Source organism: Bombina bombina, chromosome 1, assembly GCF_027579735.1.
Source record: "Bombina bombina isolate aBomBom1 chromosome 1, aBomBom1.pri, whole genome shotgun sequence".
NCBI classification, from domain to species: domain Eukaryota; kingdom Metazoa; phylum Chordata; class Amphibia; order Anura; family Bombinatoridae; genus Bombina; species Bombina bombina.
This window is the reverse complement of record NC_069499.1, coordinates 1,544,309,500-1,544,333,642: the sequence shown is the minus strand read 5'-3', so window position 1 is coordinate 1,544,333,642 and position 24,143 is coordinate 1,544,309,500. Positions and strand designations below refer to the sequence as shown.

Below are 24,143 nucleotides of genomic sequence, written 5' to 3'. Positions count from 1 at the left end.
TTATTTCTCTTGTAAGGTGTATCCAGTCCACGGATTCATCCTTTACTTGTGGGATATTCTCCTTCCTAACAGGAAGTGGCAAAGAGAGCACATAGCAGAGCCGTCCATATAGCTCCCCCTCTAGCTCCACCCCCCAGTCATTCTCTTTGCCGGCTCTAAGCAATAGGGTCCCTCTCGGAAGGGTAAAGTGAATGTGGTGTTAGATTTGTAGTTTTTGTTCTACAAGCAAATTTTGTTATTTTAAATGGTACCGGTGTGTACTATTTACTCTCCAGCAGAAAAGAGATGAAGATTTCTGCAGAGAGGAAGATGATTTTAGCATGTTGTAACTAAAATCCACTGCTGTTCCCACACAGGACTGAGGAGTACAAGAAAACTTCAGTTGGGGGGAACGGTTTGCAGGTTAGGCTGCAATAAGGTATGTTCAGTCATTTATTTCTAGACAAGACTGTGATAATGCTAGAAAAGACTGATAAGATCCCCATGAGGGAAGGGTAAGCTTTATTCAGAGACTAAGTATGGAATTACAATCTTACATAACAGGGCTAATTTATGCTGGTTGACACTATTTTATGGCAAGTTGACACTTTTTTATGGCAAACTGTTTTTACTAATAAATATCGTTTTCTGAGACACTTTGAAGGTCCCTTTGGGTTTCTTTCAGGGGTTGTTACCCACATGGCTAATATCATAACTCTTAGGAGTGTTTCTTTAGGCCTCATAGCACCGGAGTAAGGTGGGAGGGGCCTAATTTCACGCCTCAGATGCGCAGTTAGATGGACTAGATCTTCAGGCTGTGTTCACATGGAGGCTCCTGCTACAGTTTGAGGACCCATAAGAAGCTTTTTCCCCATAAATCTGACTCCTACGGGAAGGTAGGGCCACAGCAGAGCTGTGGCAAGGTGCTAAAGTTGTTTTAACCGGTCTGTTAGCTTACTATTGATCCGGTTTGGGCATTAAGGGGTTAATCGTTTTTATTGCTAGTTGTGCAATCTTACCAATGCTTTAGGTACTTACTGTGAAAATTTCAAAAAGTTTGGTGCATTTTTCACTGTTTTGGAAAATTGTGTGCCTTTTTTATTCATTAAAGGCACAGTAACGTTTTTTTTGCAAAGTGTGTTTTTGCTTGATTAAAGTGATTTCTAAGCCTGTTTGTCTTACTACTAGTCTGTTAAACATGTCTGACACCAAGGAAAATCCTTGTTCAATGTGTTTAGAAGCCATGGTGGAACCCCCTCTCAAAATGTGTCCCACTTGTACTGATATGTCTATACACTTTAAAGACCATATTGTTGCACTTAAAAATGTGGCCCAAGATGATTCTCAGACAGAAGGTAATGAGGTTAGCCCGTTGACCTCTCCCCAAGTGTCACAACCAGTTACGCCCGCTCAAACGACGCCTAGCACCTCTAGCGCGTCTAACTCTTTTACCTTACAAGACTTGGCGGCAGTTATGGATAATACCCTCTCAGTATTTTTATCTAAGCTGCCCGTGTTACCTGCAAAGCGTGATAGCTCTGTTTTAAGAACAGATTATGAGCATTCTGACGCTTTAGTAGCCGTATCCGATATACACTCACAACGCTCTGAAATGGGGGCGAGGGATGTGCTGTCTGAGGGAGAAATTTCCGATTCGGGAAAGGTTGCTCCTCAGACAGACTCAGATACGTTGGCTTTTAAATTTAAACTAGAACACCTCCGCTTATTGCTCAGGGAGGTATTAGTTACTCTGGATGACTGTGACCCTTTGGTGGTTCCAGAGAAATTGTGTAAAATGGACAAGTACCTAGAAGTTCCTGTTTACACGGATGTGTTCCCGGTCCCTAAGAGGATTGCGGATATCGTAACTAGGGAGTGGGATAGACCAGGTATTCCGTTTGTTCCCCCTCCTGTTTTTAAGAAAATGTTCCCCATATCTGACACCACGCGGGACTCGTGGCAGACGGTCCCTAAGGTGGAAGGGGCTGTTTCTTCACCATACCAATTGAGGACAGTTGTGCTTTTAAAGACCCTATGGATAAAAAAATTAGAGGGTTTACTTAAGAAAATTTTTGTTCATCAAGGTTTTCTTCTCCAACCTATAGCGTGCATTGTTCCAGTAACTACTGCAGCTGCTTTCTGGTTCGAGGCGCTGGAAGATGCGCTCCAGACGGAGACCTCATATGAGGACATTATGGACAGAATTAAGGCTCTTAAGCTGGCTAATTCTTTTATCACAGATACCGCTTTCCAACTAGCTAAGTTAGCGGCAAAGAATTCAGGTTTCACCATTCTGGCGCGCAGGGTGCTATGGCTAAAGTCCTGGTCGGCCGATGTGTCGTCAAAATCCAAACTACTGAACATCCTTTTCAAAGGAAAGACCCTTTTTGGGTCTGAATTGAAAGAGATTATCTCAGAAATCACTGGGGGAAAAGGCCATGCTCTCCCTCAGGACAAGTCCTTTAAGACAAAGAACAAACAAAATAATTTCTCTTGTTAAGTGTATCCAGTCCACGGATCATCCATTACTTATGGGATATTAACGCCTCCCCAACAGGAAGTGCAAGAGGATTCACCCAGCAGAGCTGCTATATAGCTCCTCCCCTAACTGCCATTACCAGTCATTCTCTTGCACCCAACGAATAGATAGGATGTGTGAGAGGACTTTGGTGATTATACTTAGTTTCATACCTTCAATCAAAAGTTTGTTATTTTATAATAGCACCGGAGTGTGTTATTCCTTCTCTGGTAGAATTTGAAGAAGAATCTACCTGAGTTTTTGTATGATTTTAGCCGGAGTAGTTAAGATCATATTGCTGTTTCTCGGCCATCTGAGGAGAGGTAAACTTCAGATCAGGGGACAGCGGGCAGATTAATCTGCAAAGAGGTATGTAGCAGCTTATTATTTTCTGACAATGGAATTGATGAGAAAATTCTGCCATACCGATATAATGTAAACTCAGCCTTAAATGCAGTAGCAGCAACTGGTATCAGGCTGTCATGTATGTATATTTTACACTTCAGTATTCTGGGGAATGGCACTTCACTGGAATTATACTGTATGCATAAAACTTTAGCCTAATTTGCAGGGACTAGCAACAGGCTTTTTAATAACACTCAATTTATTAATGTTAAACGTTTTTTGCTGGCATGTAAAATCGTTTAATTTTCTGAGGTACTGGGTGAAAAAATGTTTTGGGCACTATTTTATTCCACTTGGCAGTCGTTTTATTTAATTTATGACAGTTTACTGATCTCTCTCACTGTTATGTGTGAGGGGGAGGGGCCTTTTTTGGTGCAGAAGTTTATTGTCTTCCCTGCATGATCCGGTTCATCTCTACAGAACTCAGGGGTCTTCAAAACTTGTTTTGAGGGAGGTAATCACTCACAGCAGAGCTGTGAGATTGTAGTTGACTGTGATAAAAAAAAACACACGTTTATTTCTGTATTTTTTTTTTTTATTTTTTTTTCTGCTATCAGGGTTAGTTATCCTTTGCTAATGGGAGCAATCCTTTGCTAAAATTGTGTTTTTTACAAAGATTTGATGCTATAACTTTTCAGTTTATTAATTTTCAACTGTCATAACTTTTTCTGTGCTTCTTATAGGCACAGTACGTTTTCATATTATAGTAAATTACTTGAAAAGTATTTCCAAGTTGCTAGTTTATTTGCTAGTGTGTTAAACATGTCTGATTCAGAGGAAGATATCTGTGCTATATGTGCTAAAGCCAAAGTGGAGCCCAATAGAAATTTATGTACTAACTGTATTGATGCTACTTTAAATAAAAGTCAATCTGTACAAATTGAACATATTTCACGAAACAACGAGGGGAGAGTTATGCCGACTAACTCGCCTCACGTGTCAGTACCTGCATCTCCCGCTCGGGAGGTGCGTGATATTGTAGCGCCGAGTACATCTGGGCGGCCATTACAAATCACATTACAGGATATGGCTACTGTTATGACTGAAGTTTTGGCTAAATTACCAGAACTAAGAGGTAAGCGTGATCACTCTGGGGTGAGAACAGAGTGCGCTGATAATATTAGGGCCATGTCAGACACTGCGTCACAATTTGCAGAACATGAGGACGGAGAGCTTCATTCTGCGGGTGACGGTTCTGATCCAAACAAACTGGATTCAGATATTTCAAATTTTAAATTTAAGCTGGAAAACCTCCGTGTATTACTAGGGGAGGTGTTAGCGGCTCTGAATGATTGTAACACAGTTGCAATACCAGAGAAAATGTGTAGGTTGGATAAATATTTTGCGGGTACCGGCGAGTACTGACGTTTTTCCTATACCTAAGAGACTTACTGAAATTGTTACTAAGGAGTGGGATAGACCCGGTGTGCAGTTCTCACCCCCTCCGATATTTAGAAAGATGTTTCCAATAGACGCCACCACACGGGACTTATGGCAAACGGTCCCTAAGGTGGAGGGAGCAGTTTCTACTTTAGCTAAGCGTACCACTATCCCGGTGGAGGATAGCTGTGCCTTTTCAGATCCAATGGATAAAAAGTTAGAGGGTTACCTTAAGAAAATGTTTGTTCAACAAGGTTTTATATTGCAACCTCTTGCATGCATTGCGCCTGTCACGGCTGCAGCAGCATTTTGGTTTGAGTCTCTGGAAGAGACACTTGAATCAGCTCCATTAGATGAGATTACACACAAGCTTAAAGCCCTTAAGTTAGCTAACTCATTTATTTCAGATGCCGTAGTACATTTAACTAAACTTACGGCTAAGAATTCCGGATTCGCCATTCAGGCACGCAGAGTACTGTGGCTAAAATCCTGGTCAGCTGACGTTACTTCTAAATCTAAATTGCTTAATATACCTTTCAAAGGGCAGACCTTATTCGGGCCCGGGTTGAAAGAAATTATCGCTGACATTACAGGAGGTGAAGGCCATGCCCTGCCTCAAGACAGAGCCAAACCTAAGGCTAGACAGTCTAATTTTCGTTCCTTTCGTAATTTCAAAGCAGGAGCAGCATCAACTTCCTCTGCACCAAAACAGGAAGGAGCTGTTGCTCGCTACAGACAAGGCTGGAGACCTAACCAGTCCTGGAACAAGGGCAAGCAGGCCAGGAAACCTGCTGCTGCCCCTAAGACAGCATGAATCGAGGGCCCCCGATCCGGGAACGGATCTAGTGGGGGGCAGACTTTCTCTCTTCGCCCAGGCTTGGGCAAGAGATGTCCAGGATCCCTGGGCGTTAGAGATCATATCTCAGGGATACCTTCTAGACTTCAAATTCTCTCCCCCAAGAGGGAGATTTCATCTGTCAAGGTTGTCAACAAACCAAATAAAGAAAGAGGCGTTTCTACGCTGCGTACAAGATCTTTTATTAATGGGAGTGATCCATCCGGTTCCGCGGTCGGAACAAGGACAAGGGTTTTACTCAAATCTGTTTGTGGTTCCCAAAAAAGAGGGAACTTTCAGGCCAATCTTGGATTTAAAGATCCTAAACAAATTCCTAAGAGTTCCATCGTTCAAAATGGAAACTATTCGGACAATTTTACCCATGATCCAAAAGGGTCAGTACATGACCACAGTGGATTTAAAGGATGCTTACCTTCACATACCAATTCACAAAGATCATTACCGGTATCTAAGGTTTGCCTTTCTAGACAGGCATTACCAGTTTGTAGCTCTTCCATTCGGATTGGCTACGGCTCCGAGAATCTTCACAAAGGTTCTGGGTGCTCTTCTGGCGGTACTAAGACCGCGAGGAATTGCGGTAGCTCCGTACCTAGACGACATTCTGATACAAGCTTCAAGCTTTCAAACTGCCAAGTCTCATACAGAGTTAGTACTGGCATTTCTAAGGTCGCATGGATGGAAGGTGAACGAAAAGAAGAGTTCTCTCTTTCCACTCACAAGAGTTCCCTTCTTGGGGACTCTTATAGATTCTGTAGAAATGAAGATTTACCTGACAGAAGACAGGTTAACAAAGCTTCAAAATGCATGCCGTGTCCTTCATTCCATTCAACACCCGTCAGTAGCTCAATGCATGGAGGTGATCGGCTTAATGGTAGCAGCAATGGACATAGTACCCTTTGCACGCCTACATCTCAGACCGCTGCAATTGTGCATGCTAAGTCAGTGGAATGGGGATTACTCAGACTTGTCCCCTACTCTGAATCTGGATCAAGAGACCAGAAATTCTCTTCTATGGTGGCTTTCTCGGCCACATCTGTCCAGGGGGATGCCATTCAGCAGGCCGGACTGGACAATTGTAACAACAGACGCCAGCCTACTAGGTTGGGGCGCTGTCTGGAATTCTCTGAAGGCTCAGGGACAATGGAATCAGGAGGAGAGTCTCCTACCAATAAACATTCTGGAATTGAGAGCAGTTCTCAATGCCCTTCTGGCTTGGCCCCAGTTAACAACTCGGGGGTTCATCAGGTTTCAGTCGGACAACATCACGACTGTAGCTTACATCAACCATCAGGGAGGGACAAGAAGCTCCCTAGCAATGATGGAAGTATCAAAGATAATTCGCTGGACAGAGTCTCACTCTTGCCACCTGTCAGCAATCCACATCCCGGGAGTGGAGAACTGGGAGGCGGATTTCTTAAGTCGTCAAACTTTTCATCCGGGGGAGTGGGAACTTCATCCGGAGGTCTTTGCCCAAATACTTCGACGTTGGGGCAAACCAGAGATAGATCTCATGGCGTCTCGACAGAACGCCAAGCTTCCTCGTTACGGGTCCAGATCCAGGAATCCGGGAGCGGTTCTGATAGATGCTTTGACAGCACCTTGGACCTTCGGGATGGCTTATGTGTTTCCACCCTTCCCGATGCTTCCTCGATTGATTGCCAGAATCAAACAGGAGAGAGCATCAGTGATTCTAATAGCGCCTGCATGGCCACGCAGGACTTGGTATGCAGATCTAGTGGACATGTCATCCTGTCCACCTTGGTCGCTACCTCTGAAACAGGACCTTCTGATCCAGGGTCCCTTCAAACATCAAAATCTAATTTCTCTGAAGCTGACTGCTTGGAAATTGAACGCTTGATTTTATCAAAACGTGGTTTTTCTGAGTCAGTTATTGATACCTTAATACAGGCTAGGAAGCCTGTTACCAGAAAGATGTACCATAAGATATGGCGCAAATACTTATATTGGTGCGAATCCAAGAGTTACTCATGGAGTAAGGTTAGGATTCCGAGGATATTGTCTTTTCTACAAGAAGGTTTAGAAAAGGGTTTATCCGCTAGTTCCTTAAAGGGACAGATTTCAGCTCTGTCCATTCTTTTACACAAACGTCTGTCAGAAGTTCCGGACGTTCAAGCTTTTTGTCAGGCTTTAGCTAGGATCAAGCCTGTGTTTAAAACTGTTGCTCCACCATGGAGTTTGAACTTAGTTCTTAATGTTTTACAGGGGGTTCCGTTTGAACCCCTTCATTCCATTGATATCAAGTTGTTATCTTGGAAAGTTCTGTTTTTAATGGCGATTTCCTCGGCTCGAAGAGTCTCTGAGTTATCTGCCTTACATTGTGATTCTCCTTATCTGATTTTTCATTCAGACAAGGTAGTTCTGCGTACTAAACCTGGGTTCCTACCTAAGGTGGTCACTAACAGGAATATCAATCAAGAGATTGTGGTTCCATCTTTGTGTCCTAATCCTTCTTCGAAAAAGGAACGTCTGCTACACAATCTAGATGTAGTCCGTGCCCTGAAATTTTATCTACAGGCAACTAAGGATTTTCGACAAACGTCTTCCCTGTTTGTCGTTTATTCTGGTCAGAGGAGAGGTCAAAAAGGTTCGGCTACCTCTCTCTCCTTTTGGCTTCGTAGCATAATACGGTTAGCCTATGAGACTGCTGGACAGCAGCCTCCTGAAAGAATTACAGCACATTCTACTAGAGCTGTGGCTTCCACTTGGGCCTTTAAGAATGAGGCTTCTGTTGAACAGATTTGCAAGGCTGCAACTTGGTCTTCTCTTCATACTTTTTCCAAATTTTACAAATTTGACACTTTTGCTTCTTCGGAGGCTGTTTTTGGGAGAAAGGTTCTTCAGGCAGTGGTTCCTTCCGTATAAAGAGCCTGCCTGTCCCTCCCGTCATCCGTGTACTTTAGCTTTGGTATTGGTATCCCATAAGTAATGGATGATCCGTGGACTGGATACACTTAACAAGAGAAAACATAATTTATGCTTACCTGATAAATTTATTTCTCTTGTAGTGTATCCAGTCCACGGCCCGCCCTGTCATTTTAAGGCAGGTAATTTTTCCATTAAACTACAGTCACCACTGCACCCTATGGTTTTCCTTTCTCTGCATGTTTTCGGTCGAATGACTGGTAATGGCAGTTAGGGGAGGAGCTATATAGCAGCTCTGCTGGGTGAATCCTCTTGCACTTCCTGTTGGGGAGGAGTTAATATCCCATAAGTAATGGATGATCCGTGGACTGGATACACTACAAGAGAAATAAATTTATCAGGTAAGCATAAATTATGTTTTTCGTTCCTTTCGAAATTTCAGGAGCGGTCTCGCTTCATCCTCCCCTGCTGCAAAGCAAGAGGGTAACACTTCACAACCCAGGACAGCCTGGAAACTTTACCAAGGCTGGAACAAGGGTAAACAGGCCAAGAAGCCTGCAGCTGCCTCCAAGACAGCATGAAGGGGTAGCCCCCGATCCGTGACCGGATCTAGTGGGGGGCAGACTCTCTCTTCGCTCAGGCCTGGGCAAGAGAAATACACGATCCTTGGGCCTTAGAGATTGTATCCCAGGGATATCTTCTAGGATTCAAGGACTCCCCTCCAAGGGGAAGGTTCCACATTTCTCGTCTGTCTACAGACCAGACAAAGAAAGAGGCGTTCTTACGCTGCGTAGAAGACCTACATACAATGGGAGTGATCCACCCAGTTCCAATTGTGGAACAAGGGCTGGGTTTTTACTCAAACCTGTTTGTGGTTCCCAAAAAAGAAGGAACTTTCAGACCAATCCTGGATCTCAAAATTCTAAACAAATTCCTCAGAGTCCCATCATTCAAGATGGAGACCATTCGGACAATCTTACCAATGATCCAGGAGGGTCAATATATGACTACCGTGGATCTAAAGGATGCGTATCTGCACATTCCTATCCACAAAGATCATCACCAGTTTCTCAGGTTCGCCTTTCTGGACAAGCATTATCAGTTCGTGGCTCTTCCTTTCGGGTTGGCCACTGCTCCCAGAATTTTCACAAAGGTGCTAGGGTCCCTTCTGGCGGTTCTAAGACCACGGGGCATAGCAGTGGCGCCTTACCTAGATGACATCTTAATTCAGGCGTCGACTTTCCAAAGAGCCAAGTCTCACACGGAAATTGTATTGGCCTTTCTGAGGTCTCACGGGGGGAAGGTGAACATCAAAAAGAGTTCTCTCTCTCCCCCCTCACAAGAGTTCCATTCCTAGGAACCCTAATAGACTCGGTAGAAACTACTTGCCGAGCTCTTCATTCCATTCCTCGGCCGTCTGTAGCTCAGTGCATGGAGACAATCAGACTAATGGTAGTGGCAATGAACATAGTCCCTTTTGCACGGATACACCTCAGACCACTGCATCTATGCATGCTCAAACAGTGGAATGGGGATTATGCAGATTTGTCTCCTCAAATACAGTTGGACCAGGGGACCAGAGATTCTCTTCTCTGGTGGTTGTCTCAGGATCACCTGTCTCAGGGAATGTGTTTCCGCAGACCAGAGTGGATCATCGTAACGACCGGCGCCAGTCTGTTGGGCTGGGGTGCTGTCTGGGACTCCCTGAAAGCTCAGGGCTTATGGTCTCGGGAAGAAGCTCTTCTCCCGATAAACATTCTGGAACTGAGGGCGATATTCAATGCTCTTCAGGCATGGCCTCAGCTAGCTGCGGCCAAATTCATCAGATTTTAGTCGGACAACATCATGACTAGCTTACATCAACCATCAAGGGGGAACAAGGAGTCCCCTAGCAATGATGGAAGTAACCAAAATAATCAGGTGGGCGGAGGATCACTCTTGCCACCTCTCAGCAATTCACATCCCAGGAGTAGACAACTGGGAAGCGGATTTTCTAAGTCGTCAGACTTTTCATCCGGAGGAGTGGGAACTCCACCTGGAGGTATTTGCCCAGCTGACTCAGCTATGGGGCACTCCAGAATTGGATCTGATGGCGTCCCGTCAGAATGCCAAACTTCCTCTTTGTGGGTCCAGGTCCCGGGAGATGCTCTAGCAGCGCTTTGGTCCTTCAATCTGGCCTATGTGTTTCCACCGTTTCCTCTCCTTCCTCGTCTGGTTGCCAGAATCAAGCAGGGGAGGGCGTTGGTGATTCTAATAGCACCTGCGTGGCCACGCAGGACTTGGTATGCAGACTTAGTGGACATGTCATCCGTTCCACCATGGACTCTGCCAATGAGGCAGGACCTTCTATTTCAAGGTCCTTTCAAACATCCAAATCTAATTTCTCTGCATCTGACTGCTTGGAGATTGAACGCCTAATTCTATCTAAGCGTGGTTTCTCTGAGTCGGTTATCGATACCCTGATTCAGGCTAGAAAGCCTGTCACCAGGAAAATCTACCATAAGATTTGGCGAAAATATCTTTGTTGGTGCGAATCCAAGGGTTACTCATGGAGTAAGATTAGGATTCCCAGGATATTGTCCTTTCTCCAAGAAGGATTGGAGAAAGGATTATCAGCTAGTTCCTTAAAAGGACAGATATCTGCTTTGTCTATTCTTTTACACAAACGTCTGGCAGAGGTACCAGACGTTCAAGCGTTTAGTCAGAATCAAGCCTGTTTATAGACCTGTGGCTCCGCCATGGAGTCTGAATTTAGTTCTTTCAGTTCTGCAAGGGGTTCTGTTTGAACCTTTACATTCCATAGATATTAAACTTTTATCTTGGAAAAAAAATTTTTGGTAGCTATCTCTTCTGCTCAAAGAGTTTCAGAGTTATCTGCTTTACAGTGTGATTCACCTTACTTGGTGTTCCACGCAGATAAGGTAGTTTTGCGTACCAAACCCGGTTTTCTTCCTAAGGTTGTTTCTAATAAGAATCTTAACCAGGAAATTGTTGTTCCTTCTCTGTGTCCTAATCCTTCTTCGAAGAAGGAACGTCTGTTACACAATCTTGATGTGGTTCGTGCTTTAAAGTTCTATTTACAAGCAACTAAGGATTTCAGACAAACAACTTCATTGTTTGTCATCTATTCTGGTAAGAGGAGAGGTCAGAAGGCGACTGCTACCTCTCTTTCCTTTTGGCTGAAAAGCATCATCCGTCTGGCCTATGAGACTGCTGGCCAGCAGCCTCCTGAAACAATTACTGCTCATTCTACCAGAGCAGTGGCTTCCACATGGGCTTTTAAAAATGAGGCTTCTGTTGAACAGATTTGTAAGGCAGCGACTTGGTCTTCGCTGCATACTTTTTCCAAATTTTCCAAATTCGATACTTTTGCTTCTTCGGAGGTTATTTTTGGGAGAAAGGTTTTACAAGCAGTGGTGCCTTCCGTTTAAGGTACCTGTCTTGTTCCCTCCCTTCATCTGTGTCCTAAAGCTTTGGTATTGGTATCCCACAAGTAAAGGATGAATCCGTGGACTGGGTACACCTTACAAGAGAAAACAGAATTTATGCTTACCTGATAAATTACTTTCTCTTGTGGTGTATCCAGTCCACGGCCCGCCCTGGCTATTAGTCAAGTAGATTTTTAGTTTAAACTACAGTCACCACTGCACCCTATGGTTTCTCCTTTTTTTTCCTAACCTTCGGTCGAATGACTGGGGGGTGGAGCTAGAGGGGGAGCTATATGGACGGCTCTGCTGTGTGCTCTCTTTGCCACTTCCTGTTAGGAAGGAGAATATCCCACAAGTAAAGGATGAATCCGTGGACTGGATACACCACAAGAGAAAGTAATTTATCAGGTAAGCATAAATTCTGTTTTTGTTTCTACAATGTCATGTGTCTCCCTAAGGGCACAGGGCCAGCCATGATAATATGTAATGTCAAAAATCAACTGCAAATGTAATAGATGTAGTGTGCCTCTTGATCTTGGGGTGGTTGTAGCTGGGCCAGCATTCCTGGGTTGATAGAATTGATGTGTGTATTCATACTGCCTGACTGTGGATTGGTTACAGCCAAAACCTTTAGCAGTGGTTTTGTGTCTCTATATATACAAGTGTCAGTAACTCTTGTCCGAAATTATTTGAAATCCATTTTGATTGCAACTCATAAGGAGTAGACTATGGTTGTGGCAACTGCTTTATATGAAAAGGACTCTCAAATCGACACCTGATTGCTTTTCTATTCATGCAACACATGGCTCAAATTACCGTCTCTAGAGCCGACTATCCCAACGTTTCACATATATTTATCCAATGGACACTGGACCAATACAGTTCATGAAAAGATTAAAAACTAAATTCAGAAAGGCCTTCAACAGGGTGGACTGGGATTTTTTCTGGGCCGTCCTGTCGAGGTTCGGATTCTCAAACACGTTAATCACTCTTGTAAAAGTGCTTTATAAAAACCCAACTGCTAGTATCAATGCTAATAATTCCCTCTCTTGAAAGATCCCCATAAATAATGGAACCCGTCAAGAGTGCCCCCTTTCTCCCTTACTATTTGCTTTGGTGGTGGAGACTTTGGCAGTAAAGATCAGAAACAATCCTCAAATACACAGCACTACTTTTGGAGTGGCCCTACAGAAATGCCTACTTTATGCTGATGATATATTTATGATTAGATCCACGATCACCTCATTGCCAGTCCTCCTCAAAGAGTTTGAAGACTATAAACAAGTCTCCAACTTCTCTATCAATATGAAGAAATCAATGTTAATGCCCCTAAATCTGACAGAAGCTGAACTCACACCTCCTTTCAGATTACAAACAAATTTTGCTATCTAGCTATTGATATTTCCCCTACACAGTCTGATTTATTTGAACTTAATACTATCCAACTTCAAAAAGAATCCCAAATTACTCTTGAAATGTGGCAGAAGCAAGGCCATCTCTCTTGGATGGGACGTATTAACGCAATAAAAATGTCTCTTCTACCTAAATTTTTATGTTCTTCCCCTAGACCTTCCCTCCACATTTCTAACAAAGCAGCAAAAAATGTTTGAATCTTTTATTTGGTCTCAGAAGAGATCTAGAGTAACTAAATATACTTTATACCTTAGCAGGGAGCACCGAATCTCTTTGCTTACTTTAAAGCAGCCCACTTAGCGCGAATAACAGCATGGAAACATGCTCAAACCAATAGGTACAATTGGAATCCTCCCTAACTGGAGGGCATAATCTCGGGGATCTGTGTTGGATACCACCCAAATTTAGACCTCTAGAAGCCAAAACAAACTATTATGTCGCTGCTACGCTAAGGGTGTGGGATAAAACCCTTGTTTCTAATAGAACGATCTCAAGCCAACCATTTCCCCTTACTCCTCTCCTTAATAACGCATTGTTATTTGGTCTCAGCAGAGATCTAGAGTAACTAAATATACTTTATACCTTAGCAGGGAGCACCGAATCTCTTTGCTTACTTTAAAGCAGCCCACTTAGCGCGAATAACAGCATGGAAACATGCTCAAACCAATAGGTACAATTGGAATCCTCTCTAACTGGAGGGCATAATCTCGGGGATCTGTGTTGGATACCACCCAAATTTAGACCTCTAGAAGCCAAAACAAACTATTATGTCGCTGCTACGCTAAGGGTGTGGGATAAAACCCTTGTTTCTAATAGAACGATCTCAAGCCAACCATTTCCCCTTACTCCTCTCCTTAACGCATTGTTATTGCAACCAAAAACTGTACCTACTCCCCTTTTAGCAGGTTCTTATTCCAATGTTCCGGTACATCTGGTACCAAACAAGGGACTAGTTCGCCCCAAAAGGAACTTTTTCAACTGCTAGGTCCTCAATTTCAACTTTGGTTTCCTTACTTGCAAGTAAGACATGCTATAGTTAGCAGCCCCCATAAGTCGGATATCACCAGACCTCTTACCCCCTTTGAAGCGCTATGCACTTCCCCATCAACGGCCAGATCTCATATTTCTATAATATACAAGATCTTGAGAGGCTCCTTCCCCTCTATAAAACCTTCCTATACTAAAGTGGGAAAAAGAATTAGATCTCACCCTAACAGAAACTCAATGAAGTCATATTTTTGAGGAGACCAAAAAATCATCCATATCATTCGATATTGCGGAAATGAATTATAAGCTGTTATCCAGATGGTATTTAACCCCCCACCGCCTACATAGTATATTTCCTAATTCCTCCTCCCGGTGTTGGAGACATTGTGGAGGCATAGGTACCCTATCCCACATTTGGTGGTCATGTCCTCTCCTACAAACTTATTGGAAGGAAATAGCTAAATGCATCAACATGACATTGGGAGTGTCAATTACGCTCTCCCCCACTATAGTTTTATTAAATAACTCTCCCCCTATTTCCTGTATACTTCGGAAAAAACTGCTTTCATGTATGCTAAACTGTGCTAAACGCCTCATACCTAGGTTTTGGAAGAAACACCAAATCTCCGATTTCTCAGTGTGGTTAAGGGAAGTAGATTATGTCCTATCTTTAGAAAGAATACACTACACTTTTATAGGAAAACAAGATTTTATTGCAGATATCTTATACATCTGGGAGCAGCGGAAGACATCGTTCATACAAGATCTTTCATAAATGGCATGCCATGTCAATTGTTGAATTATTATTGTCTTGCTGTAGTTGAGTTGACGTAGCACTGTTAACCATTTGTGGGAAAAAAGGATTTATGATACAAGATACTTTTGTCAAGGTCTTCATGGATGCACAAACCATCACTGTGGAAACACTAATTCTTCTGTACGTTGTTATGTGTTTGTTTATTTGTTTAAGTGTACAAATTCCTTACAATGCAACTGTATTGTATTTATCATCTTTGGATCATGTAAGTATAAATGCAAAACCTGTACACCTGTTTGAAAACTTTCAATAAAAACAGTTTTAATTTAAAAAAAAACAAACTAAATTCAGGTTAAAATATTGAAGAATTTCGGATCATCCTAAATGGTTTAGTTAATTCTGTTCATCATAAATGTTTATTTTATACGGAATGAGCAATATTTCCCCCACTTTTAAATGTTTGCTTTAAACCCCACACCGTATGTCTCCTCATGCTCTAGATACCCTCTGTAATATCCTATAGCTCACACTGTTTGTATTCAGGTATCACCAATGGATGAAATCAGAGGAGCTACAAAAGCTGACAGCATCAGAGCCTCTGACATTAGAGCAGGAATATGCCATGCAACGCAGCTGGAGAGAGGACACGGACAGTGAGTAACGTCTCGGCAGAACTTACCTTTATGTGACAGTAACTGACGACAGGCTGGGCGTGTCTGGGCGTATGTGCAGAAATAAGGTATTGAATACTTGGAATAAAAATTTGGAGGCCAGAGGGTGATGGGCATAGAAGGTTTGATTGGGAGTCTATTTATCAGGAATACCTAGTCAGATTGTCAGAAAATGACTGTTATTTATGATATTGATAGGCCAGGGGACACGTCTGATGGGAAAGAGATGTGAATAGGCTGTGCATAAAACCAAGAAAACTGAAGAGGACCTGTGAGTGACAGCTCTGTAGGAAGCTCTGGGGAAAGGGGGCTGTAATTAGTGGGGTTATAAGGGAGGAGCAACAAGTAACCGGATTGGAGGGCGGGCCTATGGTGATAGTAATGGCGGGGGAATTGCATTAGAACAAAAAGGGATATAGAGGGAGTGGCTCTGATATAAAGGGACTGCAAAGAATGAGGGTCTGTGAGTAAAGGAAGGAGCAGTGGGTTACAGGAATAAAGGTAGGGACTGGGTCACAGCTGAAGGGAGTAGCAGTGAGTGAGAGGAACATAGGGAGGGGATGTGGCAGGAATAGAGACAGGAGCAGTGAGTGACAGTAAAATAGGGAGGGGCTGTGAGTGGCAGGAATAGAGGGAGCGGCTGTGGCAGAACTAACGACAGGAGCAGTGAGTGACAATAATATAGGCAGGGGCTGTGACAGGACTAAAGGCAGAAACAGTAAGTGACAGGACTAGAGGGAGGGGTTGTGGCAGGACTAAAGACAGGAGCAGTGAGTGACAAGTATATAGGGGAGGGGCTGTGGCAGGACTAAAGACAGGAGCAGTGAGTGACAGGTATATAGGGGAGGGGCTGTGGCAGGACTAAAGACAGGAGCAGTGAGTGACAAGTATATAGGGGAGGGGCTGTGGCAGGACTAAAGACAGGAGCAGTGAGTGACAAATATATAGGAGAGGGGCTGTGGCAGGACTAAAGACAGGAGCAGTGAGTGGCAAGTATATAGGGGAGGGGCTGTGGCAGGACTAAAGACAGGAGCAGTGAGTGATAAGTATATAGGGAAGGGGCTGTGGCAGGACTAAAGGCAGAAACAGTAAGTGACAGGACTAGAGGGAGGGGTTGTGGCAGGACTAAAGACAGGAGCAGTGAGTGACAAGTATATAGGGGAGGGGCTGTGGCAGGACTAAAGACAGGAGCAGTGAGTGACAGGTATATAGGGGAGAGGCTGTTGCAGGACTAAAGACAGGAGCAGTGAGTGACAAGTATATAGGGAAGGGGCTGTGGCAGGACTAAAGACAGGAGCAGTGAGTGACAAGTATATAGGGGAGGGGCTGTGGCAGGACTAAAGACAGGAGCAGTGAGTGACAGGTATATAGGGGAGGGGCTGTGGCAGGACTAAAGACAGGAGCAGTGAGTGACAATAATATAGGCAGGGGCTGTGACAGGACTAAAGGCAGAAACAGTAAGTGACAGGACTAGAGGGAGGGGTTGTGGCAGGACTAAAGACAGGAGCAGTGAGTGACAAGTATATAGGGGAGGGGCTGTGGCAGGACTAAAGACAGGAGCAGTGAGTGACAAGTATATAGGGGAGGGGAGGGGCTGTGGCAGGACTAAAGACAGGAGCAGTGAGTGACAGGTATATAGGGGAGGGGCTGTGGCAGGACTAAAGACAGGAGCAGTGAGTGACAGGTATATAGGGGAGGGGCTGTGGCAGGACTAAAGACAGGAGCAGTGAGTGACAATAATATAGGCAGGGGCTGTGACAGGACTAAAGGCAGAAACAGTAAGTGACAGGACTAGAGGGAGGGGTTGTGGCAGGACTAAAGACAGGAGCAGTGAGTGACAAGTATATAGGGGAGGGGCTGTGGCAGGACTAAAGACAGGAGCAGTGAGTGACAAGTATATAGGGGAGGGGCTGTGGCAGGACTAAAGACAGGAGCAGTGAGTGACAAGTATATAGGGGAGGGGCTGTGGCAGGACTAAAGACAGGAGCAGTGAGTGATAAGTATATAGGGAAGGGGCTGTGGCAGGACTAAAGACAGGAGCAGTGAGTGACAAGTATATAGGGGAAGGGCTGTGGCAGGACTAAAGACCGGAGCAGTGAGTGACAGGTATATAGGGGAGGGGCTGTGGCAGGACTAAAGACAGGAGCAGTGAGTGACAAGTATATAGGGGAGGGGCTGTGGCAGGACTAAAGACAGGAGCAGTGAGTGACAAGTATATAGGGGAGGGACTGTGTCTGGACTAAGCACTGAGAGATGAGTATATAGGGGAGGGGCTGTGGCAGGACTGAAGACAGGAGCAGTGAGTGACAAGTATATAGGGGAGGGGCTGTGGCAGGACTAAAGACAGGAGCAGTGAGTGACAAGTATATATCGGAGGGGCTGTGGCAGGACTAAACATAGAAGTAGTGAGTAGCAAGCATTGAGGCCTAGGAGAGATGTTATGAGATAGGAGTGAAGACACAAGCAGTGAGGGACATTGTTGCTGTAAGACTGTGTAATTGGCATTGAATGATTGGCATGGAGAGAGAAGCTCTGACTTAGATGTCTAGGGGAAGGAGCAGTGTGTGACAGGTTTAGAAGTAAGGTATCTAAATAATATATGCCTGCATCTAGTGACTGACTTGTTCCTACTTATTAGAATGCACCTTCATCATACTGGATGCTGAGCGCTGGAATAAGGGCTGCCCTGAAGAGCAATGCATGGTGGGAGATGTTAACCTATTTCTCACTGATCCCGAGGACCCATCATTAGCAGAGATAGAAATCATGATTGCAGGTACCTTCCCAACTTCTTTTATCATAAATTTGTTGTAATATTCCTCTGCTCCTCCCATATATATTTTCTCCAAATGCATCGTCTAATAATCTCCCTCTGCTGTTCCTATCCAGCTCCTCACCTTTTAGCTTTCCACAGGCCAGGAGTTTTCAAACCTGTCCTCAGGTCTCCCTAACAGGACATATTTTCAGGCTTAGTTTGGGTGAGAGCAGGTTAATAACCATGTTTACAAATCAGCTGATTATTTCACCTGTGCTCTAGTTCAGATAGCCTCAAAATCTGTCCTGTTAGGGAGGTGTAAGGACAGGTTTGAAAATCCCTCATATAGATATTACTAATACAGATATTCTTCTCCCTACATTTGCTGAGTCCATCATCTTTTCTCCCAGAGCCCAGTTCACGCGGCAGAGGGTTTGGAGAAGAGTCTGTGCGACTGATGCTATTTTATGGTGAGTTTGGGGTAATAGGATTTCACTGCTCTGATATTATGGGTGTCGCTCTGGACTCTGATGTCATCACTCTGTGACACTGGTGCGGATGTCAGGAGTGTTACGCTGATGTCATCACTATTTGACACTGGTGCGGATGTCAGGGGTGTTACTCTGATGTCATCACTATGTGACACTGGTGCGGATGTCAGGGGTGTTACTCTGATGTCATCACTATGTGACTTTGGTGCTGATGTCATTACTTTGCTGCAGGTGTGACTACTCTGAGAATTTCTAAGTTTGAAGCTAAAATCGGACAAGAAAATCTGACAAGTATTCGGCTTTTCCACAGACTGCACTTCAAACAGGTAGGAGGCCATATGTCGGAAAAACTGCCTACATTCCTTGTTCTCTGCCCACATTTCACTAGAAATCAAGCTGTCTTTTCTGTACACAGGTATCTGTTAGTGAGATCTTCCAGGAGACCACCCTAGGCTGGGAGGTTACGGACACAGAAAGGCAGTGGCTCCTCGGTGCAATTCAAATGACAATGGCAAGTTATAGAGAAATGAAACAGAGTATGCCAGGGAGCTGAGAACACTGGGGTTTGCCTGATAATACATTGCAGATCCCAGGAAATCGGAATTTGTTTTCTATGGAGTACAGAACCTCTTACTTTTTTTTTCTGGGACTTATTTGCCCTCAAATCCTCACTAAGGACAGTGGAGATTTTGAGGAGGAGGAACTGTACTCAGGTCACAAGGAATAGACGTGTCGGACTCATTTAGACTTCAGTTTGTGGATTCTCAGTTGTATATGGTTAAGGCTACTACAATTGCAATGCTAATAGAAGTGACACAGTAGGACAGTAGTGGATTTTGAGTGACAAGGAACTCTCCAATTTTAGATTGTACGTTGAAAAAATGTATGTTTACTAAAATGTGTTGTTTACAAGATGACTAGAATACATATTAAACAATGAAACAACGTGCTTGGGCTGCAGCAATACATACATGAACGTCAGCTTACTTTAATCTTTTGTTTTAGCCTTGCTTATGCAACAAAATGTCATTTCTAACTCTCCTGTTCTCCTGTACATACAGCAATACATCCTTTCGCTTTTATGTTTAGCCTCCCATATGTTCCAGGAGTAATGTTATTATCCAGTATTCCTCTTACTTATACCATTTTATGTCTCATGTGTCACCAGATTTCTCAGGATCCCATGCTCTACGTTTTAGGGGGACAGGCCTAAATGGGTCTTCCATTCGTTTACTACCCCCTGATCTTTCCTCGCTGTGCGGTCTCCTAGTGGCCTCTGAAATCAGTCTGGCTCTTTGGCACACACCAGCTGAAACTGTAGCTCCTAATAAACGTGCCCTGCGAAAGCAATCTGCACTCTCTGGAGCTAACAGCCTGCTAGATGGGACAACATTTGACCTCATTTGAGTTAAAGCAGACTCTGAGAAGGTGCTGTATGTGCGCGGCAGCTGAAGCTGTTTGTTGGTTGACGTGGAGGTTTCCTTTTTAAGTGTAGATTCACGGGATCTGTGTGTCTTGTGCCACAATCCCAGCTTGCTCTCAAGACTACTTACCTCTTCCAAAACATTAGTCACTTGATCCAGCCTATCTAGGAGATCGGTAACTGCCTGTGGGAGATGTTCCACAGCAAGGTTTGGGGGCAGCAAAGGGCTTGCTGGGGATAGTAGTTCCTCAGGTGTTTGTACAGATGAGCAAGGTGACAGTGAACTTACAGATGGAGAACAAGAATTTGAAAATCCAGAGTTTGGGGAGGAACCAGGAGGTACAGAACGGAAACCTTCAAATCGCACTGTGTGACGAAACTGCAAGAGAGTAAAAAAAACAGTGAACATCAGATAAGAGGGTGAATGAACCCCTGATAAACATTAGAGAAGATAATGACTAAAGGGCTAGTTATGTTAAAAGTGGTGACTGTGTATTACAAGTTAAAGACAAAAGGTATTATGTAGAGATGCAGTGATGCAGATGAGAGATAGGTAGGAGAAACACAATCATTAGGTAAGCTATGAATAGTCTTTTAACTTCTGAGGTCTCAAAGAGCAAAGACAACTAAACAAACAGGAGAAGGACTGATATCTCTTTTTTAGTTCACATCTCACTGCTTCAAATCTCCCATATATTCTGTATTTCACATGTAATGTTTGAATTTCATATGTTGCATTTGAAGGTAATGATTATATATTTTAATTCAATTAAACCATAGTTATATTGATTTTCTCTTGTTAAGTGTATCCAGTCCACGGATCATCCATTACTTGTGGGATATTCTCCTTCCCAACAGGAAGTTGCAAGAGGATCACCCACAGCAGAGCTGCTATATAGCTCCTCCCTCAGCTGTCATATCCAGTCATTCTCTTGCAAGCCTCAACCAAGATCGAGGTCGTAAGAGGAGTGTGGTGTTTTATACTTAGTTTATTCTTCAATCAAAAGTTTGTTATTTTTAAATGGTGCCGGAGTGTACTGTTTATCTCAGGCAGTATTTAGAAGAAGAATCTGCCTGCGTTTTCTGTGATCTTAGCAGAAGTAACTAAGATCCATGGCTGTTCTCACATATTCTGAGGAGTAAGGTAACTTCAGAGAGGGAATGGCATGCAGGTTTTCCTGCAATAAGGTATGTGCAGTTAAAATATTTTTCTAGGGATGGAATTTGCTAGAAAATGCTGCTGATACCGAACTAATGTAAGTAAAGCCTTAAATGCAGTGAGAGCGACTGGTATCAGGCTTATTAATAGAGATACATACTCTTATAAAAATGTAATATAAAACGTTTGCTGGCATGTTTAATCGTTTTTATATGTATTTGGTGATAAAACTTATTGGGGCCTAGTTTTTTTCCACATGGCTGGCTTGAATTTTGCCTAGAAACAGTTTCCTTAGGCTTTCCACTGTTGTAATATGAGTGGGAGGGGCCTATTTTGCCGGTTTTTTGCACAGCAAAAATTACAGACACAGACATCCAGCTTCTTCCTGCATGATCCAGGACATCTCTGGAGGGCTCAAAAGGCTTCAAAGTCGTTTTTGAGGGAGGTAAAAAGCGACAGTAGGGCTGTGGCAGTTGTTGTGACTGTTTGAAAAAAAAAAAAAACGTTTTTGTCATTTATTATTCCGTTTTGGGTATTAAGGGGTTAATCATCCATTTGCAAGTGGGTGCAATGCTCTGCTAACTTGTTACATACACTGTAAATATTTCGTTAGTGTAACTGCCTTTTTTCACTGTTATTTCAAATTTTGACAAAATTTGTGTTTCTTAAAGGTGCAGTAACGTTTTTTATATTGCTTGTAAACTTGTTTAAAGTGTTTTCCAAACTTGCTAGTCTCATTGCTAGTCTGTTTAAACATGTCTGACACAGAGGAAACTACTTGTTCATTATGTTTGAAAGCCATGGTGGAGCCCCATAGGAGAATGTATTGATTTCACCTTAAACAGTAAAGATCAGTCTTTAAATGTAAAAGAAATATCACCAGAAGATTCTGACGAGGGGGAAGTTATGCCGACTAACTCTCCCCACGTGTCAGACCCTTCGCCTCCCGCTCAGGGGATGCACGCTAATATGGCGACAATTACATCAGGGACGCCCATAGCGATTACCTTGCAGGACATGGCTGCAATCATGAATAATACCCTGTCAGAGGTATTATCCAGGTTGCCTGAATTAAGAGGCAAGCGCGATTGCTCTGGGGTTAGGAAGAAATACAGAGCGCGCAGATGCTGTAAGGGCCATGTCTGATACTGCGTCACAATATGCAGATTATGAGGACGGAGAGCTTCAGTCTGTGGGTGACATCTCTGATTCGGGGAAACCTGATTCAGAGATTTCTAATTTTAAATTTAAGCTTGAGAACCTCCGTGTGTTGCTTGGGAGGTATTAGCTGCTCTGAATGACTGTAATACAGTTGCAGTACCAGAGAAATTGTGTAGGCTGGATAAATACTATGCAGTGCCGGTGTGTACTGATGTTTTTCCTATACCTAAAAGGCTTACAGAAATTATTAGCAAGGAGTGGGATAGACCGGGTGTGCCTTTTTCCCCACCTCCTATATTTAGAAAAATGTTTCCAATAGACGCCACTACACGGGACTTATGGCAGATGGTCCCTAAGGTGGAGGGAGCAGTTTCTACTTTAGCAAAGCGTACTACTATCCCGGTTGAGGACAGTTGTGCTTTTTCAGATCCAATGGATAAAAAATTGGAGGGTTACCTTAAGAAAATGTTTATTCAACAAGGTTTTATTTTACAGCCCCTTGCATGCATTGCGCCTGTCACGGCCGCGGCGGCATTCTGGTTTGAGGCCCTGGAAGAGGCCATCCATACAGCTCCATTGACTGAAATTATTGACAAGCTTAGAACACTTAAGCTAGCTAACTCATTTGTTTCTGATGCCATTGTTCATTTGACTAAACTAACGGCTAAGAATTCCGGATTCGCCATCCAAGCGCGTAGGGCGCTATGGCTTAAATCCTGGTAAGCTGACGTGACTTCGAAGTTTAAATTACTCAACATTCCTTTCAAGGGACAGACCTTATTCAGGCCTGGATTGAAGGAAATTATTGCTGACATTACTGGAGGTAAGGGTCACACCCTTCCTCAGGACAGGGCCAAAGCAAAGGCCAAACAGTCTAATTTTCGTGCCTTTCAAAATTTCAAGGCAGGTGCAGCATCAACTTCCTCCGCTTCAAAACAAGAGGGAACTTTTGCTCAATCTAAGCAGGCCTGGAAACCTAACCAGTCCTGGAACAAAGGCAAGCAGGCCAGAAAGCCTGCTGCTGCCTCTAAGTCAGCATGAAGGAGCGGCCCCCTATCCGGCGACGGATCTAGTAGGGGGCAGACTTTCTCTCTTCGCCCAGGCGTGGGCAAGAGATGTTCAGGATCCCTGGGCGTTAGAGATCATATCTCAGGGATATCTTCTGGACTTCAAAGCTTCCCCTCCACAAGGGTGATTTCATCTTTCAAGGCTATCTGCAAATCAGATAAAGAAAGAGGCATTCCTACGCTGTGTGCAAGACCTCCTAGTTATGGGAGTGATCCATCCAGTTCCGTGGACGGAACAAGGACAGGGTTTTTATTCAAATCTGTTTGTGGTTCCCAAAAAAGAGGGAACCTTCAGACCAATTTTGGATCTAAAGATCTTAAACAAATTCCTCAGAGTTCCATCTTTCAAAATGGAAACTATTCGGACCATCCTACCCATGATCCAAGAAGGTCAGTACATGACCACAGTGGACTTAAAGGATGCCTACCTTCACATACCGATTCACAAAGATCATCATCGGTTTGTAAGGTTTGCCTTTCTAGACAGGCATTACCAATTTGTAGCTCTTCCCTTCGGGTTGGCTACAGCCCCGAGAATCTTTACAAAGGTTCTGGGCTCACTTCTGGCGGTTCTAAGACCGCGAGGCATAGCGGTGGCTCCGTATCTAGACGACATCCTGATACAGGCGTCAAGCTTTCAAGTTGCCAAGTCTCATACAGAGATAGTTCTGGCATTCCTGAGGTCGCACGGGTGGAAAGTGAACGAGGAAAAGAGTTCTCTATCCCCACTCACAAGAGTCTCCTTCTTAGGGACTCTTATAGATTCTGTAGAAATGAAAATTTACCTGACGGAGTCCAGGTTATCAAAAC

The 24,143-nt window shown here is 43.8% G+C and overlaps 2 protein-coding genes across 2 annotated transcripts in view; one reads left to right on the top strand and one right to left on the bottom strand.

Moving 5' to 3' along the window:
• Positions 1–19,472, top strand: part of NAT9 (N-acetyltransferase 9 (putative)) — a 124,725-nt gene extending 105,253 nt beyond the window's left edge. Inside the window, exons 3-7 of the mRNA XM_053708873.1 lie at positions 15,150–15,259; positions 17,916–18,053; positions 18,443–18,502; positions 18,755–18,849; positions 18,939–19,472. Of these exons, the coding sequence (XP_053564848.1) occupies positions 15,150–15,259; positions 17,916–18,053; positions 18,443–18,502; positions 18,755–18,849; positions 18,939–19,076 (541 nt within the window). The 3' untranslated portion in view covers positions 19,077–19,472. The remainder of the gene's footprint in view (positions 1–15,149; positions 15,260–17,915; positions 18,054–18,442; positions 18,503–18,754; positions 18,850–18,938) is intronic.
• LOC128667110 (polycystin-1-like) overlaps positions 19,383–24,143 on the bottom strand; it is a 248,997-nt gene continuing 244,236 nt past the window's right edge. Inside the window, exon 47 of the mRNA XM_053722016.1 lies at positions 19,383–20,325. Coding sequence (XP_053577991.1) covers positions 19,678–20,325 — 648 coding nt within the window. The 3' untranslated portion in view covers positions 19,383–19,677. The remainder of the gene's footprint in view (positions 20,326–24,143) is intronic.